Below are 25,683 nucleotides of genomic sequence, written 5' to 3' on the forward strand. Positions count from 1 at the left end.
TGTCCTGTCAGAGTGTCTGCTGTCCTACACTCTGTGTCCTGTCAGAGTGTCTGTGTCCTACTCTGTGTCCTGTCAGAGTGTCTGTGTCCTACTCTGTGTCCTGTCAGAGTGTCTGTGTCCTACTCTGTGTCCTGTCAGAGTGTCTGTGTCCTTCACTCTGTGTCCTGTCAGAGTGTCTGCTGTCCTACTCTGTGTCCTGTCAGAGTGTCTGCTGTCCTACACTCTGTGTCCTGTCAGAGTGTCTGTGTCCTTCACTCTGTGTCCTGTCAGAGTGTCTGTGTCCTACTCTGTGTCCTGTTAGAGTGTCTGCTGTCGTACTCTGTGTCCTGTCAGAGTGTCTGCTGTCCTACACTCTGTGTCCTGTCAGAGTGTCTGCTGTCCTACACTCTGTGTCCTGTCAGAGTGTCTGTGTCCTACTCTGTGTCCTGTCAGAGTGTCTGCTGTCCTACACTCTGTGTCCTGTCAGAGTGTCTGCTGTCCTACACTCTGTGTCCTGTCAGAGTGTCTGTGTCCTACTCTGTGTCCTGTCAGAGTGTCTGTGTCCTACTCTGTGTCCTGTCAGAGTGTCTGTGTCCTACTCTGTGTCCTGTCAGAGTGTCTGTGTCCTACTCTGTGTCCTGTCAGAGTGTCTGTGTCCTTCACTCTGTGTCCTGTCAGAGTGTCTGCTGTCCTACTCTGTGTCCTGTCAGAGTGTCTGTGTCCTTCACTCTGTGTCCTGTCAGAGTGTCTGCTGTCCTACTCTGTGTCCTGTCAGAGTGTCTGTGTCCTTCACTCTGTGTCCTGTCAGAGTGTCTGCTGTCCTACACTCTGTGTCCTGTCAGAGTGTCTGCTGTCCTACACTCTGTGTCCTGTCAGAGTGTCTGCTGTCCTACACTCTGTGTCCTGTCAGAGTGTCTGTGTCCTACTCTGTGTCCTGTTAGAGTGTCTGTGTCCTACTCTGTGTCCTGTCAGAGTGTCTGCTGTCCTACTCTGTGTCCTGTCAGAGTGTCTGTGTCCTACTCTGTGTCCTGTCAGAGTGTCTGTGTCCTACACTGTGTGTCCTGTCAGAGTGTCTGCTGTCCTACACTCTGTGTCCTGTCAGAGTGTCTGCTGTCCTACACTGTGTCCTGTCAGAGTGTCTGTGTCCTACTCTGTGTCCTGTCAGAGTGTCTGCTGTCCTACACTCTGTGTCCTGTCAGAGTGTCTGCTGTCCTACACTCTGTGTCCTGTCAGAGTGTCTGCTGTCCTACACTATGTGTCCTGTCAGAGTGTCTGCTGTCCTACACTCTGTGTCCTGTTAGAGTGTCTGTGTCCTACTCTGTGTCCTGTCAGAGTGTCTGCTGTCCTACTCTGTGTCCTGTCAGAGTGTCTGCTGTCCTACACTCTGTGTCCTGTCAGAGTGTCTGCTGTCCTACACTCTGTGTCCTGTCAGAGTGTCTGTGTCCTACACTCTGTGTCCTGTCAGAGTGTCTGTGTCCTACACTCTGTGTCCTGTCAGAGTGTCTGTGTCCTACTCTGTGTCCTGTCAGAGTGTCTGTGTCCTACACTCTGTGTCCTGTCAGAGTGTCTGTGTCCTACACTCTGTGTCCTGTCAGAGTGTCTGCTGTCCTACACTCTGTGTCCTGTCAGAGTGTCTGCTGTCCTACACTGTGTCCTGTCAGAGTGTCTGTGTCCTACACTCTGTGTCCTGTTAGAGTGTCTCTGTCCTACACTCTGTGTCCTGTCAGAGTGTCTGCTGTCCTACACTCTGTGTCCTGTCAGAGTGTCTGTGTCCTACACTCTGTGTCCTGTCAGAGTGTCTGTGTCCTACACTCTGTGTCCTGTCAGAGTGTCTGCCGTCCTACACACTCTGTCCTGAAACAAACAAACAACGCCTCCACTCTAATGACAGGCCACCTCAGGGCAACCTGTCCTGACCGACCGTGTCTGTGACGGAACTGACTCGTATGTAATTCCAACCAAGCTTTAGTTCCCCTGCTGGGGTGCATATACTTAGTTTAGACTAAGTCGTTGGTTAGATACATTTCATTTGATAATATCACAATTTAACAATGTCATGGTGTCTCTATCGATGCTAGCTAGACACACAAAGCTCACACAGTACAGTACAGTACAGTACAGTACACAGCACAGTACAGTACACATCCCCTTGGATTGTGGGTGTGAGAGAGATTTATGTTTTTTAATTGAAATGAAGATGGCAGACTTTTAACACATTCTGGGCGGGAACCCCTTTTTGTGTTTTAAGCTAAATGTATGTTATAATTTAGCTATTACTATGCTGTTGATAAAGATAGCCTGATCAAGGCCGCATAGGCCCAAACGTTGCTATTTCCCTGTAAATAAACTGGTCACTGCATTTGAAGACAGTGTGCGGTTGTTTTTCCTTAGCCGTACCCTCTCCTACGCACCTGTCGTTTGTAGGTGTGCAAAAGCTTTGCTTTACATTATGCTGTTGTAAAACGCTTCAATTTCCCCTCAGGGGTTAATTAAGTATATCTCATCTCATCTCATCTCATTTGTTTAGTTTAGTTTAGTTTATTAGTTCGTTTTTTTCTTCATACAAAACATTCTTAGTTCATCAGTATTTTTTCTTATTCTTATTCTGGGGAAAAAAGGGTATATAGACTGAAGCCTAGGCCTATTAAGTCTACCCTTTTGTCCATTAAATTAAAATAATAAAAACAATATGGAGTTATGAATGAGCAGTACAGGATATATAATGACTTCTGGTCCAGGATATGTTTAGTTTTGTGCAGTATTTCAATAGATTTCGATATTTTATACACTTTATATGAGGTTTCCAATTTAGTTTATTGTCAACGATTACTCCCAATAATTTGTTCTCCCACACTTTCTATTTCTACTGAGTCAATCCAGAGTTTTAACGTCCTCACAATAAAGATTAGATAACGTTGCTAACATCGCAGTGCTGTCTCCTGTCAGTAGACAGTTGAAGACACATTTATTCCGTATTTATTTTCCCATGTAGCTCTTATTACCCCATTTATTTTACATACCTATGTTTTTGTGATTCTGTCTCTATAGTTCACCATTTCACATGCCTACATTTCCATTTTCTTGTTTATTCTTCGTTACATTTTTTATTGTCTCTTTACTTTTTTGTGCTATGTTTTTCCTGTTTGTTTTTTAACCTGTTGATTGCTTGTTCCGTGTTCTGTTCAGCACCTTGAGACTTTGGGCTGTATTTTGCGTGTCTTAAGTACCAGGTCTTATTCCCTAACTTGAGTAAACTAAAGACCTGGAGGCGTGGTCAATGCTCTTTGGCCACTCAGAATAGCCAAAGAGCATTGACCACACCTCCAGGTCTTTAGTTTACTCAAGTTAGGGAATAAGACCTGGTACTTAAGACACGCAAAATACAGCCCTTTGTCTTGAAAGGTGCTTTTACAAATAAAATGTACTTACTTACTTACTTACTTACTGTCCACCAGGGTGCAGTGTTTCACCTGGAGGAGGAAGAGGAGGACCACCAGGCGCCGCTGATAGCCGAGGACAGCAACGACATCTACATCCTGTCGGGAGGAGGAGGCGAGCAGCAGCCCAGCCCGCCCTCCTCGCTGCTCTGCGCAGACACCGTCGACGGCTCCCTCTCCCTCCTGCACGGCTCCTGGCAGACGGAGAGCCTGCCCGCGTCTCTGGCCGGCCACGAGTCCTGGGCGCAGGTGGGCATCATGGACCACCCCGAGGACGTGAAGAGCCTGGACAGCATGGAGGGCGTGGCGCTGATGGCCGAGGAGCGCAGCGAGAACAACTCGTCCAACTCGGACATCGTTCACGTGGAGCGCGAGGAGCTCCTGGAGGCCGAGGGCGGTGCCGCGGAGGAGGAGGAGGAGCCCGGGCTCCAGGAGAGCATGATGAGCGTCCTGGGCACGGAGAGCGACCTGGCCGAGCTCAGGGCGGAGTTTAGTAGAGACCACGCCTCCCCCACGCCGCCGCCTCTGGTGGCGCCGTCCTCCGACCCGGCCTCCCTGGTGTCGTTGGAGGAGTCCGTGGTCATGGTGGACGTGCCGCCCCCCGCGGTGAGCTCGTCCCCGGAGCCGTCTCTCACTGCCGCCTCCTCGGAACCAGAACCAGGGCCTCTTCCTCCCACTGAAGCTGCTGCTCCCGAGGAGCCAGAACCTCCGGCGGCACCTGTTCTGGCGCTAGAACCGGACCCTGAGCCACAGCCCGCCGCCGCCCCAGAACCGGTCCAGGCACCGGCGCCGCCGTCTCCAGCCAAGGAGGACGAGTCCGACCCCCCGGCCGCAGCACTGGCGGTAGAACCCCAGACCACATCCCAGCCGGAGCCGGAGCCCGAGGCCGCGGCCCCTCCTCCCCCGCTACAGGAGCCCGAGGCCGTGGCCCTGCTGGCGGGCCCCTGCTCCGAGGAGGAGCCCCCCGCGGCCGAGGCCGAGGCCGCCGTTCAGACGGAGCCCGAGCCGGGAGAGGCGGAGCTCCCCGTGCTGCTGTACGGAGGCGCCGCCATGGTGGCGCTCGCCGCTTTGGCCATCTACGGCGCCCTGACCTACCGCAGGAAGTAGAAGGAGAAGAATAGCACAGTTACTCTGGCCTCAGGGGAGGATGCGACGCTGCAGGGCGTCGGCGTGAAGACCAGTCTTTAAGGTCCCTTCCTGCTGCACACCGAGCGCGTTTTTATGATTTTTTAGCGGTCGTTTTTCTCCCGTCGGTTTTTCCGAAAAACGCGTCTCTTGTGTGCAACCACCTTCTATCAGATCGGACATGACAAAGTTGCTCATAGTAAATTGTTCATGTTTTTGTTGATCGTCGTCAATCGGGCGCATTTCTACCTGCAATGTTTTTGAATGTCTCGACTGTGAATTCACCTCCTCAGGTCCCCTCAGACCCCCTGAGGTCCCCTCAGGTCCCCTTAGACCCCCTGAGGTCCCCTCAGGTCCCCTCAGGTCACCTTAGACCCCCTGAGGTCCCCTCAGGTCCCCTTAGACCCCCTGAGGTCCCCTCAGTTCCCCTCAGGTCCCCTGAGGTCCCCTCAGGTCCCCTTAGACCCCCTGAGGTCCCCTCAGTTCCCCTCAGGTCCCCTGAGGTCCCCTCAGGTCCCCTTAGACCCCCTGAGGTCCCCTCAGGTCCCCTCAGGTCCCCTTAGACCCCCTGAGGTCCCCTCAGGTCCCCTTAGACCCCCTGAGGTCCCCTCAGTTCCCCTCAGGTCCCCTTAGATGAATACTGGACAACTCACCCCGGTGCTTGCCTGTCTTTCCTCCCGGAATTTTCACCAGTGAGGGGGATAACTTTGTAATATGCTATTGGCTGTTTGTATTCTTTTTGGAAAAATATAAAAAAGATACTCCTGTGGAAAAGGCTATATTATTTTACTTATATTGACCCTATAAACAATTTAGTATTATTTAGTATATCATATATGTAAGTAAGGTTTTGCCCACTCAAATGGTACCTCGTCAGATAATCCCCACATAATCCTACAACAACTTCTGTGAACAGACTTCACTGTAGTAGCTTTTCATAAATTATATTTGTACTTTAAGGCTGTCTGCTGTCATGAAAGTTTATAGTTGGAGAAATTCAAAGTCCAGCCGTCTGCTGTCCAGCCTCTCCCACCAACCCCTCACTGGGGGAACATTCTGGGAGGAAAACAGAAACGGGGTGAGTTGTCTTGTTACCCCTCATGTCCCCTCATGTCCCCTCAGGTCCCTCAGAGACCTCATCATTTCCCAGGCTTCACTGCTGGACATCAGGGCTGCATCGCTGCCTAGCTACCTTCACAATGACCCACCAGGTACAAGAAGCACAGACCAGCGTGAAAACTGTGCTCTTCTGTACTTCCATGTTTTCTTCTGGACTTCCATGTTTTTTTCCTCCGTTTCTCAACTTGTTTTGCTGTTTTGTTGGTTATTCACTCCCCCCCCCTCTCTCTGTTTATTGTTGGGGAGGGGGCTGGGGGCATTCATTCATTTTAATGAATGAATGCACTCAAGAAAATAAAATGTGAAAATCGAGCTGCGTGTGCTATAACATTTGTGGGCTGGGTTTTGTCTGAAGGTAAAGCTCAACACTCGTAGTGGTCGTTGCTTAATTAAGGGTAATTTCACTTTAAAACACTTCACTTCAGCTCAGACAGTTTTCAAGGCTCTCGATTCAGTATTTAGTTTAATATAATCTCTCGAGACAGTCCTGTGAGTTAATACATTAAATCCATGATGACTAAATAAAATAACTACCGGTAATCTGATGATTAGATTCAGTTACTAGAACCAGGGACCTGTGTTTTCAATGAGTCTAACATGGAGTCTTATGTGGGAGGGGGAATGTTTGATCAAATTCATTATATCTGTCTAAAGGCTCATTCATAGTCTGGAGTTTCGGTGGTCAGCTCACCACCGGAGCGGTGGTCAGCTCACCACCGGAGCGGTGGTCACCTCACCACCGGACCGGTGGTCACCTCACCACCGGACCGGTGGTCACCTCACCACCGGACCGGTGGTCACCTCACCACCGGACCGGTGGTCTCCTCACCACCGGAGCGGTGGTCACCTCACCACCGGAGCGGTGGTCACCTCACCACCGGAGCGGTGGTCACCACCACCGGAGCGGTGGTCACCTCACCACCGGACCGGTGGTCACCTCACCACCGGAGTGGTGGTCACCTCACCACCGGACCGGTGGTCACCTCACCACCGGAGCGGTGGTCACCTCACCACCGGAGCGGTGGTCACCTCACCACCGAAAATCCAGACTATGAATGGGCCTCAACTGTTGAACCAATACACATAAAGACTGTCTGAGGTGCACACAAAAGACTGAGTAGATGAGAAAATGACCCCAGAAGTGTTTTAGACTGTGAAATTCAACTTTGTAAGTTGTATTGGACCAGCAACTTGACAAAGAAAAGGGGACTTAAAAACAGATTATATATATATTATATCCACCGGAACTGTGACGTTACTTTATTTCCAGATATGAAAACTACAGGACGTTAACTGGTGGATATTTTGAATCCGTTTTAGATGGTATGAAAAGGCAAGCTTAAATACATGTGGCAGAAAAGGTATACGATTGGTGTCATTGCTAAAAATATTTTATCTTTACATTTAGGGAATTATTGCTATAATTCCCATTACAATACACGAACAGTTGGAAAGGCTTTTAGTGTTCTGAAACTTGCACCCATGAGACCTACAAGCTGCTTTTAACCCATTCTGACCTGAGATCAGATTCATACGAGGTTTCCACTGGACACACACTGGGTCTGATTAACCCCATTCTGACCCGAGATCAGATTCTAAAAAATGTCAGTCGTTCTTTCAGTCGATTTTTCAAAAATAGCAGACCTACAAGCTCGTAGCGCGCCACTCGGTGGCGCGCTATGAGCTTGTAGGTCTGCTATTTTTCAATAGCTAAAGCATAACATGATGCTAACACAAAAATGGGTTCCCGTTCAGAATGGGTTAAGTTTGAGATCTAAAATAAAATTGTGTTCCATCAAATCACAGCCCAAGTAGCTGAACGTGACCCTTTGTATTATGGCAATATTGTATATTTAATAACAACCAATCGCAAGGGGGTTGCGGCACGGGGGGTTGCCTTGTAGGTGAACAGTTGCTGCTTCTAGAAAACTATCTAAACATTTAATTAATTAGTCTAAATATTACTAAGTTATATGAAAAAGGACACAGATTTAACTAATTTAACTTTGATAGCAAAATGTTCTCATATGGGTGATAGTAATCAGACCCCCTGCCCCTTAACCCATTCTGAACGAGAACCCATTTTGGTATTAGCATCATGTTATGCTTTAGCCATTGAAAAATAGCAGATCTACAAGCCCATAGCGCCACCGAGTGGCGCGCTATGAGCTTGTAGGTCTGCTATTTTTTTGAAAAATCGAAGAACAACTGACATTTTTAGAATCTGATCTCAGGTCAGAATGGGTTCATCAGACCAGTGTTTGTCCAGTGGAAACCTCGTATGAATCTGATCTCGGGTCAGAATGGGTTAATGTAATAGGTGGGAATCTACTGGACCTGCAGCATTTGAAAATAATGGTGAAAAAGGACCCAAAACTCTCATACACAGCTGTTAATTAGTGCTGCTACTGTCCTAATGGTTAATTAGTGCTGCTACTGTCCTAATCGTCATTGTAGTAACTATAGGTGAATCCCAGTATTTATCGTGCCAGTCTGCTGTTAACCCCATGATGTGCCTATTGTACCTACATAGCTTCCGACTACTGTTTCTCCACAATCAACCCATCAGGGCTCTACTTCAGATGGTTTAAACCAGGGTTGGGCAACTTTGACAATGGAGAGGCGGCCACTATATTTCCACAGTCACTCCCTTTAGGGCCATATTACTGTCGTAGCAAAAATAGCCGATCTACAAGCTGCCTCAAAGCGCTTTGAGCTTGTAGATCGGCCATTTTTGCTATATTTGAATTGAAATCTATAAAATTAACATTTTTATGTCATTTCAAATGCCTTTAATTATACTTGTGTTGCGCATTGAGCTACTAATTTAGACTGAAGTAATTATGTTTTGCATGTTGTGGAATTGTAAACGGCTGAAACCAATATTATATCAGTGTTCTGACATTAACCTGAGGGCCACATTAAGTGAAGGTGTGGCCCCCGGGCCGCCAGTTGCCCACCCCTGGTTTAAACTATATCCATCTGTATGACAAAAAGTTAAATAAGCTGTTGATTATACAGTTTAATTACATGTCTTTGGGAAATGTATTCCAAAAACTAGAAAAGGGCAATTCCTCAGTTGCTAATCTTTGTATCAGTGATACTTTTTTTTTTCCTGCTGTACTTGCTGCCAGGAATGTGAATGACGACCTTAGCCTTTCAAAGAAGTCTGTCAATTTAGCTGGGCTGGTCAAACCAAGCTCTTAACAGTCATACTCGAGATCATTACATTTTCAAGTTATGTCAATAATACCAAAGTACCTCCCCCTCACTGCTGCTGTCTGACCAAAACCCACCGTGTTAACGGCTTCGGTTAAGAATATTCTGAAAATAAGGGATAGCTACAGTTATGCTTCCAAGACATCGCAGTCTAAAGAGTTGTTATTTATGCCAGTGTTGCATGGTGATGCTCATAGATCTGAGCATTAGTTAGAGAACAAAGGGAAAGTGTGTAATTTGAAGACTGAAGGGGTGCAGTACTTAGTTTAGACATATTTTGGTTTAGACTAGTCATTGGTTAGACCAGTCATTAGTCCTACAACTACAACCTATCTCAAACCCTCACCCTAAACCTAACCTCCCACGGGGCAGCACACCTAAACCTAACCTTAACCCATGTCTAACCAATGACTAGTCTAACCTAACCTCCCACGGTGCAGCACACCTGAACGGCTAAACCTAACCTTAACCCATGTTTAACCAATGACTAGTCTAAACTAAGTATGCACCCTGACTGACGCAGTATGGATGTAAAGATCTCCATACATGGAAGTTTGTACTTTGTACCAAGTTTGCTATGATTCAGAGTTCAGAATAAATGACAAATTAAAAGAGCCCGTCTGTGGTGGTTTGTTGACGATAAAGAGCCCGTCTGTGGTGGTTTGTTGACGATTTATTTTCCCTTTTGCAAATTTGTAATACTTAACAAACAATTAATGAAAACTAATTCATTTACACCAAAAAATACTTTTTGTATGTATTACTCATGCCATGGAGCCTTGAATTCATGAGACAATCATTGGTGGAGTCCTCTCTCCATTGAGTCCACCGGTCATCAACTTATTTGCTTAGGAATGTGACAAAAACAAAATAAATGATAAATTCATGGAATGTGTAATCGATAGAAAAATACGTCATTTTTTTTAGTGAACTACTTGGGAGGTTTAAAGTATAGTGAACAATGAATGCACCAGTGATTGATCAATAACTGTACTGCGTTGATATAAAAATTAATTCCAACACTTTAAGCAAAAGGTAAATAAACATGAATACGTTAGCCTTTCTGTCCTGGATTTGGCATCGTATGCCCAAGGCTGGCTTAATTAATTGGCCGGTGCCAAACAATTAAGAATAAAGTTGTATAAAGCTTGTCAAACTACATTCAGAACTACTGTAACTGAAAAGAGAAAATAAGTAAACAGTAGCCATCGTACCCGTAGCCCACTCATACAACGGAGGTAAACGTGTCGGTAACAACGAACCAAAACAAACTCACAGTTAATTTGATATGAAGAAGCAGCTTCAATGCTTTTGTTCTTGGTGGCGCACAAGTCTGAAGTTTGTTCAACCCCTTTTGGTGTTAGCATTATGCTATGCTTTAGTTATTGAAAAAAATAGCAGATCTACAAGCTCGTAGCGCGCCATCGAGTGGCGCGCTACGAGCTTGTAGGTCTGCTATTTTTTGAAAAATCGACTGACAGAAACATAGCTTTTTTCAGAAAACTGTCATTTTCAAGCAGAAGTTTTTAGGGTTATAATCAGACTCAGTGGTTCTACAAAGAGGGACCCTACAGGGTTCCAAATGGATCCTTACAGGCCTGTAAGTAACTCTGAGAATGTATAAATTGAACCATTTGTACACTCAAGCAGTTGTCCTTGGAAAGGTTTGAGAATGCACAGCTGTTAGCTCAAAAAGTCATCTTCTGTCGGAGATGTAGTGCAGTGCGGTGTTGAACAGGCTCCGTAGCAGCCGCGGGGTCTGTCTGCACACGCCCCTCACCAGGGTGAGCGTGAGAGCCACGATGACGCGCTCCTGAGGCAGCTGTCGGAGGTGGAGGTGCTCCAGGCCGTGTTTTACCACCCACTCCACCTCTAGGGTGAGGTAGTTCTTCCACTGCTGCTTTCCACCGCAAAAGACAGAAAGTAACACATGAGTTCAGTTCAGTTCAGTTACGGCTACGGCTCACCACATATTACAACATACTGTTGGCGTTGTTGAAAAGGCCACCACCACTCTTTAAATGGGTAGTTTGGGGGGTTTCTATTTGGCATTCTACTTCTCTAAATAAAGACATACAGACCGCAGACTCTCTAAACAATGTTATAGTGAAGCACACACCGCCTATATCCCGGACATGCGCGCCGCGCGCGCACACACACACACACACGTGTGCGCGTGCTTTTCTCTTTTTCTCACTCACAAACACACTTCCTCAAAACATTACACTATTCTCTCTCATATACACATACTGCGCGCACGCACACACACACACACGTAACTGTATGAGTAAGCTTATATGTTACCATATACTGTATTTAAGAATAAGCTGGTCAAACAAATGACTATTGACTATATTATGTATATTCTTTCAAAGCGAATGTTTTTGAACGCAAATCTTTGCTTCTGGGGTGGGGGGTCCCTGGAACTACATATTTTCAGACGGGGGTCAAATACAGATAACTCTGGGGGTCCTTGATATGAAAAAAATAGTTTTTTTTCTGAAAACTGTCACGATTTAAAAGACATTTTGTAGAATGCTAGTGCCAGGTCTAAATGGTTTATGTAATAATAATATATTTAAGTTGGCAATTTAGTTTCTGAGTTTCTCGTGGCATGCTGACTCACGTTGACTGGGGAGTTGAGCAGTTTCCGGGCCAGGTTGTTGGTAGCTTGTGAAACCACGTCATGTTGGAGCTGGTCAGCGATTTCCCTCAGCTCCGCTGCGATCACCCTGGCTTCTGCTTCTTCAAAGTTCGCTGCAAGGACAACAACACATGGGTCTGAATAACATCTACCACTTCCACGTTAAAATCTGGCTTGCACTTTAACCTATAAACATATTCATGTGTTCAAGTTGAGTGAGTTACTTTGGCCTGCATCGACTAGTGTTCCCTTCCCCATCAGAACCAACATCAACTATTAAAATAAAAAAGCAGCCTTACAGCCTTTGTGAAAATAATTAAACCAGTTGTTGACATATTGAATACTGCCAATTAAACTATTTCCTGAACAGCAATGGATGGATAAAATAAAAATAAACATGTAGGCTACTGTATATCATAGCAGTTAAGATTAATACTATAATTGTTTGGTTATGTCAGTGGCGTGGCCTGCATGCCCACCCTCCCATTAGCCAAAACATGGTAACTTTGCTTTGCCTCTCTGATTTCCTGAGGAATTGTATTCTATAGTTCTGGTGCATTAGGAGGAGAACGCGGCCTCTCCTATTTTCTTTAGTGGTTTCTTAGTTTCTTTAGTTTTGTGTCTTAGTAAACCTGCTGTGGAGGAACTTAGTGTTCTGGATGGAGTGTAATGGACGACGGTGATAGAGTGTCTGTTATGTATGTATCCAACCCAAATGTTGGGCTGTTGGATATCCTAAATTCTACCACAGGTCGTTTCGAGGAAGCAATCTGATTTGTTGAAACAGCCTTCTGTTCTCCCAGAGCGCTGTGGGACATTTGTGGTCGTATAGTGACTACATCTGTCATTAAAAAATATATTCTTTCAGCGATTTTCTTAGTTTTAAGGGTAACTGTGGTAGAATTGCAATATTACACTTGAGGGTGTGGGTTAACGTGATTATTGCCACTTCAGTGATTCACGTTAACCCACACCCTCTCGTGTAACATTGCTTAATCGACTCACCGCCGGGCCGCTCCAGTTGGACCACAGGTTGCATGTCTCCAGGGGGTCCTGTGATGATGCAAGGGAAGTGGCCATCGGTTTGCAGGTCCTCATCGAGGCCAAAGCAGGGGCCATTAGAGGTGGGGGGCCCCGACCAGCAGTTAGAGTCACAGTGGGTCAGACGGAGCTCTCTGCCCAGGGAGTCCAGCTCTTTGAGGAAGTCCACATGGACGGCGCTGCTTCTCGGGGTCTGTTGAAGGAAGGACAGCAGCACCAGTGGAGCGTTAGAAAGGCCCGCCGCCGCTGCACTCCTCCCGGGGAAGTTCATCCTGTTGGTCTCTTCTGAAATTATAAAGGAAATTATCATTCACACAGTTTATGATTCGCATTCAGTCTAGTCGCTATAGTCTACGTTAGATCTCTTCTATTTTGTTTTGTCTAATACACGTGGTTCCCAAACTGGGGTCCGGGGACCCCCAGGGGTCCTTGAGGGAGTTCCAGGGGTCCCCGGCTAAATGATAGTTAGGAACCAAATGGACCCTTATGGGTCAGTAACTCTGAGAGTGTTTAGACATCGATTTCATTTGTACACTCGGAGTTGAATTAACAGTTTTTTTACAATATAAATTGGGGTACCAGAGATAGAAATGCCATTAAATCGGGGGGTCCGTAGCATAATGCGTGTGAAACTGGGGGTCCTTGAAATTTACATGTTTCGGAATCACTGCTATAGAGCCGTAAAAATCCTCCCTTATTGGGTCAATTATGTTTTCAAATGGGGGGTGGGCTAATACACGTTTGGGGGTCCTTAATTGACACGAAAACGTCTGGGAGATTTAGTATAGACCACTGGGGTCTACACTAAATCTCTTCTATTTTGTTTTGTAATATAATGTTTCTGGTTTAGGGTTCAACAGAGTTCAACTTAAATGTTGCTAGTTTCTATTTACTTTGTTGGAACTGAAACCTGCTGCACACCATGTTATGGGTGAGACATATATAGGCTAAAAACGAAATCATAACAAACGTTTTATTGATTTTTAAAAACGATGTGTCGGTAATAATAATAATCCCTAATAATAATCAGTTGCAGCCCTGCTAAAGGTTACATCATTGTTAGCCACTAAGCTAATACTAATCATCAATCAATAATCACCAATAAATAAATCACTCACCCTCAGTTCGTCAGCTTTATGCACTATACTTGAGCCGCGGTATGTATGATAATAAATACTAATACTGAATAATAATACTTTTTTCAACCAAGTAAACTATAGCGGTCCTGTCGCATTGCACGCGACACGACGGAGTGCGCATGTGCAGGAGTAGGACAACACGAATATAATAATATTTACGAAGAGAACGCGACGAAAAGGTTACTTTTTGTAAAAGTTACTCCATCAACAATAACGTCCTAAAAGAGTCCTGTCTGTGGTTGTTGTCATGAGACTGAACTGAATGCCCTGCGTCCTGATCTGTAGCCTCTGATAAACACGCTGGATGGAAAGTCCCTCAAGTTCTCCTGAATCTCCTCCTCTCTGTAGACAGACTGGTGAAAACAGGAAAGGTTTACGGCTTAGAGTATATATATATTAATATAATTATTCTAATTATATCATTAATAATATAATTATTATATCATTATATATAATAAATTAATTATATTAATGAATATATTATACGCCGATGTTTACGCTCGCTCTGCACTTTGCAACGGATACGGTCACTGTGTACGTATGTAATTAACGGATACAGTAAATCGGGCTTTAGACCGGATGTGAGCACTCAGCAGTAAATAGAACCCTGGCTGGTTTCCTTCCCTCAGCTACTGCTGGAAGCCGGGTGACGACATAGACATATGGGTGACGCAATAATAAGGTTCATCTTGTTTGGATTTTGTTTTTCCAGGCGGAGCAACTTTTGGAATGGTGTGACAAGATTATGATTACATAGTTTAGCATTTATATTGCCTTATTTTTTATTTCACTTATCGTTTTGTTTTCAATTAGATTTTTAGTGGATATTTGGAGTGGGGGAGAGGGGGGTATAGTCTAGTGCAGGGATACTCAAATAGATTTACCTGTGGGCTGTCTGCCTGTCTATGAGTAGCTGTCTGACTGCCTGCCTGTCCAATTCTCCATGAGTAGCTGTCTGTCTGTCTGCCTGTCTATGAGTAGCTGTCTGCCTGCCTGCCAGCCAGCAAGTTGGTTAACAGAAAATAAATTGTTATGGCTGAGTAAAATAAAATACAATAAACACAATTTGCCTGAAAATAGATTACCCAGCTATGACCTTTTTCATGAAAAAAAATGAGTAGTGATATGGCTGACTGAGTAAAATAAAACAATCTACCTGAAAATAGATAGCTATAAGTGAAGAGCAATTTCCGCAATTACCATTTCCGCAATTTCCATTTCCGCAATTTCCGCAATTTCCATAATTTCCATTTCCACCATTTCCGCAATTACAATTTCCGCAATTTCCATTTCCATTTCCAACTATTAATGGCAGCTGGGTTTCATCATTCAAATAAAATAGAATTCCGTCCGTTTAGCTATAAACCCCCCAAAGCGCTTTTATTTTCGTTCCAGTAATAGTACAACTCTAATAGTATTACTTATAATAATGTAATTAAAGATAACTTCATTCAGATTTATTTATTTTTATTTCATTTTCAGGATTTTTTTTTCTTCTTTTTTTTAGATTTTCATTGGTGGGCCAGTCATAATGGTCCCGCGGGCCTGAGGTTGAGTATCACTGGTCTAGTGATTCTCAATGTTCTCAACAGTGTCCAGTGGTACTCGACGCCCCCTCTGGTGGTACACAGAGGAACTTCCCCAAAAAAGAAAAAAGGGACATATTTTTGACACAATATAGAAACAAATATATATTTTAGCCTCGGCTTACTTATCTGCAAAAATAATATATACGGTAGGTGTGTATATATATATATGTCGAAATATATAGGCCCGAAATACTATGAATTATTTATAACTTACCAAGATATCATGGAAATGGGATTTAGTGAGTGAGCAGGCCTGATAAGTATCAAACTCCCAAAATTCACCAGAACACAGGAAAGTACACAGTAAAAATGTTCTTGGGGAGTAATAAAAACAACAAAAAACCTCAGATACTTTTGACTAGTCTTTATACTTTGATTTGAATACAGAACATAATTACTTTTCAATTCATTAAAATCTAAACCATATGGTGATGGACTGCAGGCTGCCTTTAAGATGGCAGACTTCGGCATCAAGCTTTAAATGTAAAACGCTAAATAAATACAAACTAACAAGTGCTACTCAAGTCATGAAGACTGACCCCCTTAATAAAATGTTAACAAAATGTTTTATTTGCAAAGTAAAACAAAACACTAAAATATTAAAAAGGTCCTGTATCAGTGATATCCAAGGCAATCTTCTGGTGTCTGTGTGTCCAATACATGTCCAAAACTGTTCTTTTCACGATTAAAATTCAACAAAAAGAATAGTTGATCTACATTCTACAAGCTGACAAAGTGTTGCAATGGGACACGTTTGGGATATTTACAATGGGCTGTTATGATCAGCCGTCACAAAATGGCTGAAGAGACGCGACGTCAATAAACACCAGTGATACTGTAGAATCTACAGTATCACTGGTGTCGATTGATGTCTACAGTGTAGATGGTCACAGAGTTCTGGTACTGTAGATGGATGGTCACAGAGTTCTGGTACTGTAGATGGATGGTCACAGAGTTCTGGTACTGTAGATGGATGGTCACAGAGGTCTGGTACTGTAGATGGATGGTCACAGAGTTCTGGTACTGTAGATGGATGGTCACAGAGTTATGGTACTGTAGATAGATGGTCACAGAGTTCTGGTACTGTAGATGGATGGTCACAGAGTTCTGGTACTGTAGATGGATGGTCACAGAGTTCTGGTACTGTAGATGGATGGTCACAGAGTTCTGGTACTGTAGATAGATGGTCACAGAGTTCTGGTACTGTAGATGGATGGTCACAGAGTTCTGGTACTGTAGATAGATGGTCAAAGAGTTCTGGTACTGTAGATAGATGGTCACAGAGTTCTGGTACTGTAGATAGATGGTCACAGAGGTCTGGAGGTCGACGACGACGCATCAAACTCCAAAGCTCATGGAGCGGGCGAAGGTCCGACCAATCAGCCTCCTCCTTCCCGTCTTCAGCGAGCCCCCGTTAGCGGGAGGCCCCCCCATCCCCCCCAGCTCAGGAAGCCACGTCAGACGGGTCTGACGGGGCGACCTCGCTGCCGACCGCGCCTCCTCGAGCTCCCTGAGGGAAGGAAGGGGAATTATAGCATTCGTTTCACATCAGAAGGGATTTGAACAAATAACTGAAACTTATATATGGGCTTGGAATAGAGCGTCGCAGTCCCTCCCCCTTTCAGAACGACGAGTGGCCCAGGAAATGAATCCCAATGCATTTGTCCCCATAGGCTTTTCTTAAAGTATTTATTTAAAGGCGGTTACGCCGCGGACAAAGCCAACTCGGATCGACTGGCCGATCAAATAATTTATAAGAAAAACTAAACAAATAGTGTTGTCTCCTGACTTTATTTTCTTCTTTCTATAATGATTTGATCGGCCCAAAATATTGTGTTCATTGTCATGATTTGTCACGATCCGAGTTGGCTTTGTCCGCGGCGTAACCGTCTTTAAATAAATACTTTAAGAAAAGCCTATGGGGAAAAATGCATTGAGATTCATTTCCTGGGCCACTCGTCGTTCCGAAAGGGGGAGGGACTGTGACGCTCTATAGTTGCTAAAAGATACAACAGATGCTTATTTTTGCGTTTGTGTCTTTTTGTGTTTGTACTTTGTATCCGAGTACCACCACGTCAGAAAGGGATTTTAACCCATTTTGGTATTAGCATCATGTCGTGCTTTAGCCATTTAAAAAAAGCAGATCTACAAGCTCATAGCGCGCCACCGAGTGGCGCGCTACGAGCTTGTAGATCTGCTATTTTTGAAAAATTCGAAGAACGACTGACGTAGAAGACATTTTTAGAATCTGATCTCAGGTCAGAATGGAAAACTGTCAGGATGTAGAAGACATTTTTAGAATCTGATCTCAGGTCAGAATGGGTTGACAAATGACTGAAACTAGAAGGGTAGATGGAGTTGTCCTCCTCACGTACTTCTCCAACATGGCCGTCCTGAACTTCTCCACGTTGAGCTCCCTGCGTAGCTGGGCAGCCAGGCGTCCCGTCTCGGTGCTCTCGCCCCTCAGGACTGAGTGTTTGCACAGCGCCGAGGCAGAGGGCCGCACGTTGGGCTCAGGGTCCAACAACAGCTGAAACACACAAAGGCATTCCTTTCAGTTAAAACCTCATTCAGTACAGGCACACTGTCGCGCGCAGACGCGTCAGAAGAACCTGAAGCCCTTCTTCTTCTTCGTGGGGATTTTAGACAGCTGGTGGATGGAAAAGAAGCTCCACCTCCGTGGCCGACTGACGCGACGGACAGATTCCCGGACGCTTCTTTTCCATCCACCAGCTGTCTAAAAACTTGTAGATCAGCTATTTTCCGCATGCAACCAAGTGTAAAATGACTTATACTGGATCTCTTGTCCACTAGTCCCTTCCTAACATTTTAGTCTAGTTTTTATTTGTCGACGAAATTGTCAGTATATTTAGTCTTAGTTTTAGTTATCGTAGCTTAGTTTGCATTTAGTTTCCATTCGTTTTTGTCAGTGAAAATAGGTAGTAAACGAACATTTTTCGTCTTAGTTTTAGTCGACGAAAACAACACTGCATTACGTTACCCTCAGGAGGCCAGTGAAGGCGGGGGAGAGCTCCTGGGGGAGGCGGGGGAGGTGACCCTGCCTGAGGCTGTGCCACTCGTCTCCGTTCTGGGGCAGAGGAGCCGCCCCGATGGCCAGCAGAACCGTGAGACCCAGGGAGAAGATGTCCGCTTTGGGGAGGTTACTGTAGTCCTGCAGAACAACACAGCCATGGTTGGACATAGTTGGTTAGTACATAGTATAGCATAGTACAGTATATATGTACAGTTTAATTATTATAGATATTCCACTTAACTGTTACGTTCTTAGCTTACGCATGTTTCATGAGAACACTCCTCCAAGCTCCAGGGATCATAAATCATATTTAATAAATACCAATAAGAGCACTTCTTCACCTCTTGCAGGATTTCACTGGCCAGGAAGCGACTGTCCCCCTCCTCCACCTGAGGACTGCTGATTGACGTCACATGACCCAGGTCACCTGAGGCGGGGGCAATTAATGTTGTCGCACGGACGGAAAGTTAATGACAAGCCTGGCTGTGGCAATTATGCTCGCTAATTATTTTAACCCATTCTGAACGGGAACCCATTTTGGTGTTAGCATCATGTTATGCTTTAGCTATTGAAAAATAGCACATCTACAAGCTCATAGCGCGCCACCGAGTGGCACGCTACGAGCTTGTAGGTCTGCTATTTTTGAAAAATCGAAGAACGACTGACATTTTTAGAATCTGATCTCAGGTCAGAATGGGTTCATCAGACCAGTGTGTGTCCAGTGGAAACCTCGTATGAATCTGATCTCAGGTCAGAATGGGTTAATGCATCGTTTGGCTGGATGATGTGTCATCGTGTGATGTCGTGTGACCGACCGATTTTGTAAATGACGCTGGTCGATGAACTGTCCTGTTTCTCCTCCTCCTCCTCCTCGCTCTCCGCTCCGCCTCCTGGGCTCAAGCTGGTCCGATGGCAGATGAAGATGTTGCCTAGAAAGCGCCAGGGGGTTGTTGTTGTTGTTGTGTATAATAATGCAGACAATGCAGCCCCAGATTGATGTGCATTTGCTGACCCTCGTTTGAAAATATGTTGTGCCAGGAAGGAACCTCCATAAGAGATTCGTCAACATTTCCCTAATAGCCAGAAAAGCAAGTGTTAAACTGTTTGGTAAGCCATAAAGGTCTAGACGTCTAATTGCCAATTAAGTACCGGATGCCACTGGATCTCTTGTCCACTAGTCCCTTCCTAACATTTGAGTCTAGTTTTTATTTGTTGACGAAATTGTCAGTATATTTAGTCTTAGTTTTAGTCATCATAGCACAGATTTCATTTAGTTTCCATTTAGTTTTCTTCAGTGGAAAAAGGTAGTCGACGATCATTTTTCGTCTTAGTTTTAGTCAAACAACACTGATGTGTACAAGTGAGTGAATGAGAAGGAAGGCTTGCTGTGTACAGAACAGATATACTCACTGGGTTTGATGTCCAGGTGCACGAGGCCTGAACTATGGATGAACTTCAGACCCATGGCGACTTGCAGCAGGAGGTCCTTCAGCTCTGCCTCGGAGAAGAACTCACCCTGAAGCTCCTTCTTAGCGATGGCGTCGAGGAGACTGCCGCCTGCATTGAATGAAGACGTTTCAACAGTGAACTTAATTCAGTCCAACTAAAAAACACAATGCTTTTCCGCTTCGAGGTACCAGTTTTCCACGGTTTTCCATTAAGGCAAAAGTTGGCTGGTACGTTTTTGTCATCACCGTCCCCCATCGTACCAAAATGTGAGTGCAGACTACCAAAATGGTCAGAGAGAATCACCCATAGTGTAATTACTTCAACCATTTATCTTCTCTCAGGAACCTGTGAACGTCAACTCACCATCACAGTATTCATTCTGAATGATCATGTGGTCTTCTTCGGCCCACGCCGAGAAATAGCGAACGACATGTGGATGATGTCCAAGGACTGCGTGAGCATACACCTCCTTTAAGGCCAGCTGCCTGAGAAGGAGAGAAAGCATGGCTTTCAACTAGAATAGCAATCTATGGTCAACACAATGTACTGTGTACATGTGTACACTGTGTACACTGTGTACATGTGTACATGTGCCAAGCAGGGAGGCATTGGGTCCCATTTTTACAGTCTTTGGTATGACCCGGCCGGGGATCGAACCCCAACCTCCCAGTCTCAGGGCGGACACTCTAACCACAAGGCCACTGAGCTGGTTCAAATTCTGTTCAGATTAGAGAACACAGTCCATCACTTGATACAGTGAGTGGCCCATGCACTTTACTTACTCATTGGTAGACCCTGCAAGGGGCCTACGGGAGCGCTTGATGGCGTACAGGCATCCGTCCAGCCTCTTCACACACTTGTTCACGGCACCAAACTCCCCCGTGCCGATGCACTGCAGCTCCAGGAACTCACTCTCGTAGCGAGACAGCATGAACTCCTCCACGGCCTGCCTCTGCCACACAAAACACACACAGAGAGAGAGACAGCATGAACTCCTCCACGGCCTGCCTCTGCCACACAAAACACACACAGAGAGAGACAGCATGAACTCCTCCACGGCCTGCCTCTGCCACACAAAACACACACAGAGAGAGACAGCATGAACTCCTCCACGGCCTGCCTCTGCCACACAAAACACACACAGAGAGAGACAGCATGAACTCCTCCACGGCCTGCCTCTGCCACACAAAACACACACAGAGAGAGAGACAGCATGAACTCCTCCACGGCCTGCCTCTGCCACACAAAACACACACACACACACACATATCTTTATTCTTTATGACAAAGTGTAGTGTAACAAATCAATAATTATGGGGGGTGATCACAGATCATGTTCAGTTAGATTGTAACACTAAAGGTGGTTTCCTCCCGACAGCAACGACAGCTACATCTAAAATATTATTAATAATGTAATATTATTATTATTAGACCGACCAGACACTTAAGACAGACACCTCCCTTCAGAACCGGGCCATAAAAAAAACACTCATACCTTTGGTGGTAGAAATGCTTCTTCATCCTCCTCAGATGACGTGAGGCTGCCTCTCAGTCTGAGAGAGAGAGAGCACAGAGTGACCGTTAATGTTCCAGCAGGCTGCGCTGCACAGCCCACTCACCCAACCTGTTGTTACACTCTGAATAGAACAGTGTTGTCACAGTGAGTCAGGGAATAGCAGTGGGAAAGGAAGGTAGTGCTGCCAGAACTGGCCAAAAATTATATTCGAACATTCCTTGTAAAGCACTTGTATTCGAACAATTTTCTAATGTCAAATGTACATGATTTTAATATGAATATTGCAGAATAATAATGCTTTAAAACATTCTCTTTCTTTATCTATTATGGTCCGGTCGTGTATGAGCCGTGGTTGGTGCTGAGAAATGCCCTCTCTTGAGTCTTGCGAGATCAAATGAATGATTCATAATTATCTTAAATAGCCAAATGTTTTAGTTTGTGGCACAGAGTCTCGCCAGAACTATAATTTGAATCTTAATTTAAAATATTCAATTATTCACATTCGAATATTCATTTGAATGTGGAATATTCGTTGGCAGCACTACTAGGGAGAACTAATACCAGTAAGACGCGCAAACGCAGGAAGCGAACGCAGCTGAGACCCTGCAGATCATGTCTGTCTGTCTGTCTGTCTGTCTGTCTGTCTGTCTGTCTGTCTGTCTGTCTGTCTGTCTGTCTGTCTGTCTGTGTGTCTGTCCCGCTGTTACTGTATATGTGGACCTGGCCCCTTTTGTGCCCATATATGGAGCTGATGATGCAACACACTCCATATTTGGACGTATAGCGGGACAGACAGACAGACACACAGACACACAGACATGATCTGCTAGGTCTCATAGTAAGTGCTCACTGCGTTCACAAAAACAAGACAGTCACACAGATCGTACTTGGGCTCGTGCTCGTAGAGGACGTAGTCGTCGTCGATCAGACAACTCTTCCTCTTGTAGTGCTCGCTGCTCCGGCGGACGGTGTCCGGCGTGAAGGGGTTCACGTTGACGGAGGGCGCGCGGCCGTGGCTCCCAAAGCGCAGGGCGCGCTGACTGCGCCCGGGCCTGGTGCTGGAGCACGGCTCAGAGGACTTACACAGCAGGCTCTGTATACGGGAGACACGACAGAGGAAGAAGTAAACGTGGGACATTTTTCTACTAGAGCCCGTCTGTACACAAGTACAGTTACTTGAGTCTAAGTACTACTGTACCGTACCCAAGTACATCGTTTGTACCCAAGTACATCGTTTCTGTACTTTATACTTGAGCATTTTTGGTTGTTGATTCTTTGGAACATTATCATTTTCACTACACTACACAAGACAAATGTGTATACTTCCGTTTTGACTTCACTGCATTTCTAAGAAACTTCCAAAAATACATTATAACAACTTGTGCATTTCCCTTTACAGTGGAAATAGACACTACTGCAGAGGCGGAAAGTTCTTATAACGGCAGGGGGTTCAAGCAGCGCCCCCCCCCCCCCCAGCGGTGGAAAAAAAACGAGTTTTGTTTTTTCGAACAAAAGCCACCTTATTAGCATTTGAATGCGGCATGCGCGGCGGCCCAACACCTATCTTTTAACCCCTCGTAAAGGTATGTGACTACTACGTGCATGACAACATGACCACTGGGGAGGGGGAATTTCAGTGGACAGTCAGTGGGTGCATAATTTACTGCAGTGCATATAGATATATTTTGCCAAAATGCAGTGGGTTCAGTCGCGCCTTTGCCAAAATGCCAGGGGGTTCAATCGCGCCTCTGAACCCACGGAGTTTCCGCCACTGCACTACTGTATTTGCTCATGTGTCCATTCAAAACTATTGATAGTCTTGAATTGTTGTCCACATTTCAGCAATGCATCGATATTAAAAAGAAAATGTAATGGTCATTTGTACGTATACGTATACAATACGTATTCTCAGAGTATTGAAAAGGAAAGAAATGTACTCTTTTTTTTTTAATTTTCATCCCACGATTTTGTAACCCATTTTCACCCCTGTGTCAATCATCTAATGTGATCCTGGGCTCTACACACCCTCCACCAACCTAGTCCCCATATATGGGGGACAAGGGGAGACCAACCTAGTCCCCATATATGGGGGACAAGGGGAGAGCAACGGACTTGAACTCATGCTTCCTTCATGCCTGAGTGTCCAAGTTGCTCCTTTACACCTGCAGAAATGTACTCTTAACTCAAGTATAAAAACTGAGCAACTCAAGTCGAGTCATATATTTGACCAGGAGTTTGACTCAGTCAGTCAGTGTCATGGGGTTGAGCATCACTGACCTTCGGCGTGTTGGGGGAGTCACAGAGCCTCAGTTTCCTCCAGGCTGCGTAGGGGATGGGGCTGGAGGGCTCCAGGGCCCTGCTGCGGTGCCTCTGGACCCTGGGGGTCCGGCAGGAGGGGCCGGGGCTCTGCGCCATCCCGGGGAACTTAAAGTGACCTTCATCCGAGCTGGTGTCACTGCTGCTGTCCTCGTCGTCGTAACAGCTCGACGAACCGTCGTACATCGCCTTCGCCATGCCTGTTGGTTGGTGTCAGCATGCTGGGGTTAAGGGTTGCTTATTAGAAATAATCCATTTCATAAATTATAATACTTGAAAAAAAAAAAAAACACCAATCGTGAATTGGGACACGTTGTTGTGGGGCATAATGGCCTTGTAGAATGCAAGGCTTAAAGCAAAAAAAATATCCCAAGGCTGAAAATGATTTCTTTGCAAATCTGCACTGATCTCATTAAAATAATGACCCCTAGGCTGTGAAATCCGTCCCCAGGACTGAGAACTTTAAGCCCCCGAGAATGTAGATGATTAGCTACTTTTGGCATTTATTTCACCCACACCCACACGGTTAGACTACAGAGTATAAAACAAGGCTTATGTGGGGGTTTTTTAATACAAAAACATCCATTAGATTATGGTGAGGACTAGCCGCAATTTGCAACTCTAGATTTGTTATAATGGGATGAATCTAGAGTTACAATACCCTCCATTGACTCCCCACTCATCCAATTTGCGATTGCGATCTGCTTGTCTTAAACGACGTTAAACTGACCAACATTGCAGCTGTAGTCCAAGCTTGTATTATCCGCTTTCAATGTGCCAAGCTTTTGGGTCATAAAAATCCACCGTAGACATGTTATGAGCTGCTTTCTGTCAATACATCCTCTGCAGGTGATTCTTTTTAGCAGTGTTTTTATTAAGGGGTCGCGTTGCTGCCTCCTGCATTATGTGCAAATGCGATACAGGCGGTACGCAGGGCCGTTCAGTGACATACGACGAGCGCTTCCAAACTCCAACACTTAGAAAAAGAATCACCTGCAGAGGATGTATTGACAGAAAGTAGCTCATAACATGTAGTCTATCCTCTTTCTATTGAAAGATGATATTTCAAGCTTGGCCTAGAGCTGCAATGTTGGTGAGTTTAACGTTGTTTAATACAAGCAGATCGCAAACGCAAATTGGATGAGTGGGGAGTCAATGGAGGGTATTGTAACTCTAGATTCATCCCATTATTTAAAAAAATCTAGAGTTGTAAATTGCAGCTAGTGAGAACCATCATTCCAGGTAAGAATAAATTAACCCACCATTCTGTTCCGTTTCAGAACTTGCTAAAATACCATTATGTGCTGAATCTAAGTAATAACAAAACACGAGAATAATTTACCAAGATATTCTATAATATTGCATAGTAAACTAGAAAATCCTAGGTATAGGCCTAGGGGGAGAGGACAGTGCTAGGCTTTTGATTGATTTGATTGAAATATTTATTGCAGAATTACAGTACATTTCAAGCACAACTCAATACAAAGACTGTTAACTGTGAGTGGGCGATCAATAAAGCATTACACTTGTTTACAAGAGGGTCCACCTTGTTCAATTCATCAACCCATTTAGAGACGTAGAAATACACTATATAGCCAAAGAACAGAACAGGAATTAATCATAAAGAAGGTAAAAAGGGAACATAAACACAGTGTCAGTGAGGGGGAAAGTGTTTAAAAGGCTAGGAGTGGAGTCTTCAGTTCAGATCAAGGTGAGATTATATTTAATTTAATCTCACGTCAAATTAAACTGGAGAAGATGACATGTAGGCCACTTCCGCGATGTCCAGATACTTTATTTATTTAAGTGATTCAAGTGAATGCAATTTAACAACTTGTTAAAACAATCATTTTAAGTTAAATACTCACCAACTTTACCATCACCACCAGGCATCTTGAATTTTTACCGCTGAGTATGCAAATGATTTCCTTTAAGCAAGCTCCGTCTTCTATCTGATTGGCTCAATGAAATTTGATCGATTTCGACGCACCTGCCGTTAAAGGTACAGAGACACAATATTGTCCTCAGTTATTTGGTCGTATCTCTCTCTCTCTCTCTCTCTCTCTCTCTCTCTCT

The 25,683-nt window shown here is 44.9% G+C and overlaps 3 protein-coding genes across 8 annotated transcripts in view; 1 reads left to right on the plus strand and 2 right to left on the minus strand.

The window, feature by feature from the left end:
- Positions 1-6,308, plus strand: part of bcl2l13 (BCL2 like 13) — a 45,434-nt gene extending 39,126 nt beyond the window's left edge. Inside the window, exons 7-9 of one of the 6 annotated variants that reach the window (XR_013963963.1) lie at positions 3,435-4,984; positions 5,015-5,034; positions 5,145-6,308. Coding sequence is in view for 1 of the 6 variants with exons in the window: in XM_080761930.1 (XP_080618056.1) it covers positions 3,435-4,523 (1,089 nt within the window). In the remaining 5 variants the exon portion in view is untranslated. Of the gene's footprint in view, positions 1-3,434 lie in introns of all 6 variants that reach the window. The other 5 variants (XR_013963961.1, XR_013963962.1, XR_013963964.1 and 2 more) reach the window with 5 other exon arrangements.
- A 1,596-nt stretch (positions 6,309-7,904) lies between these two features.
- On the minus strand, positions 7,905-13,981 carry bida (BH3 interacting domain death agonist). The gene is made up of 4 exons (XM_080761494.1): positions 13,683-13,981; positions 12,529-12,849; positions 11,506-11,636; positions 7,905-10,776 (listed from the first exon to the last, which is right to left on the minus strand). Exons 2-4 carry the CDS (start codon positions 12,833-12,835, stop codon positions 10,576-10,578), a joined length of 639 nt encoding a protein of 212 aa, XP_080617620.1. The 5' UTR covers positions 12,836-12,849; positions 13,683-13,981; the 3' UTR covers positions 7,905-10,575.
- A 2,455-nt stretch (positions 13,982-16,436) lies between these two features.
- wee2 (WEE2 oocyte meiosis inhibiting kinase) lies at positions 16,437-25,574 on the minus strand. The gene is made up of 12 exons (XM_080761281.1): positions 25,476-25,574; positions 23,569-23,807; positions 22,179-22,384; positions 21,271-21,328; positions 20,558-20,727; positions 20,139-20,260; positions 19,737-19,883; positions 19,142-19,255; positions 18,668-18,753; positions 18,294-18,464; positions 17,668-17,822; positions 16,437-16,802 (listed from the first exon to the last, which is right to left on the minus strand). Exons 1-12 carry the CDS (start codon positions 25,498-25,500, stop codon positions 16,631-16,633), a joined length of 1,665 nt encoding a protein of 554 aa, XP_080617407.1. The 5' UTR covers positions 25,501-25,574; the 3' UTR covers positions 16,437-16,630.
- Between the last annotated feature and the right edge of the window lie 109 nt (positions 25,575-25,683).

Source organism: Protomyctophum bolini, assembly GCF_963924005.1.
Source record: "Protomyctophum bolini genome assembly, chromosome: 4".
Lineage (NCBI taxonomy): Eukaryota > Metazoa > Chordata > Actinopteri > Myctophiformes > Myctophidae > Protomyctophum > Protomyctophum bolini.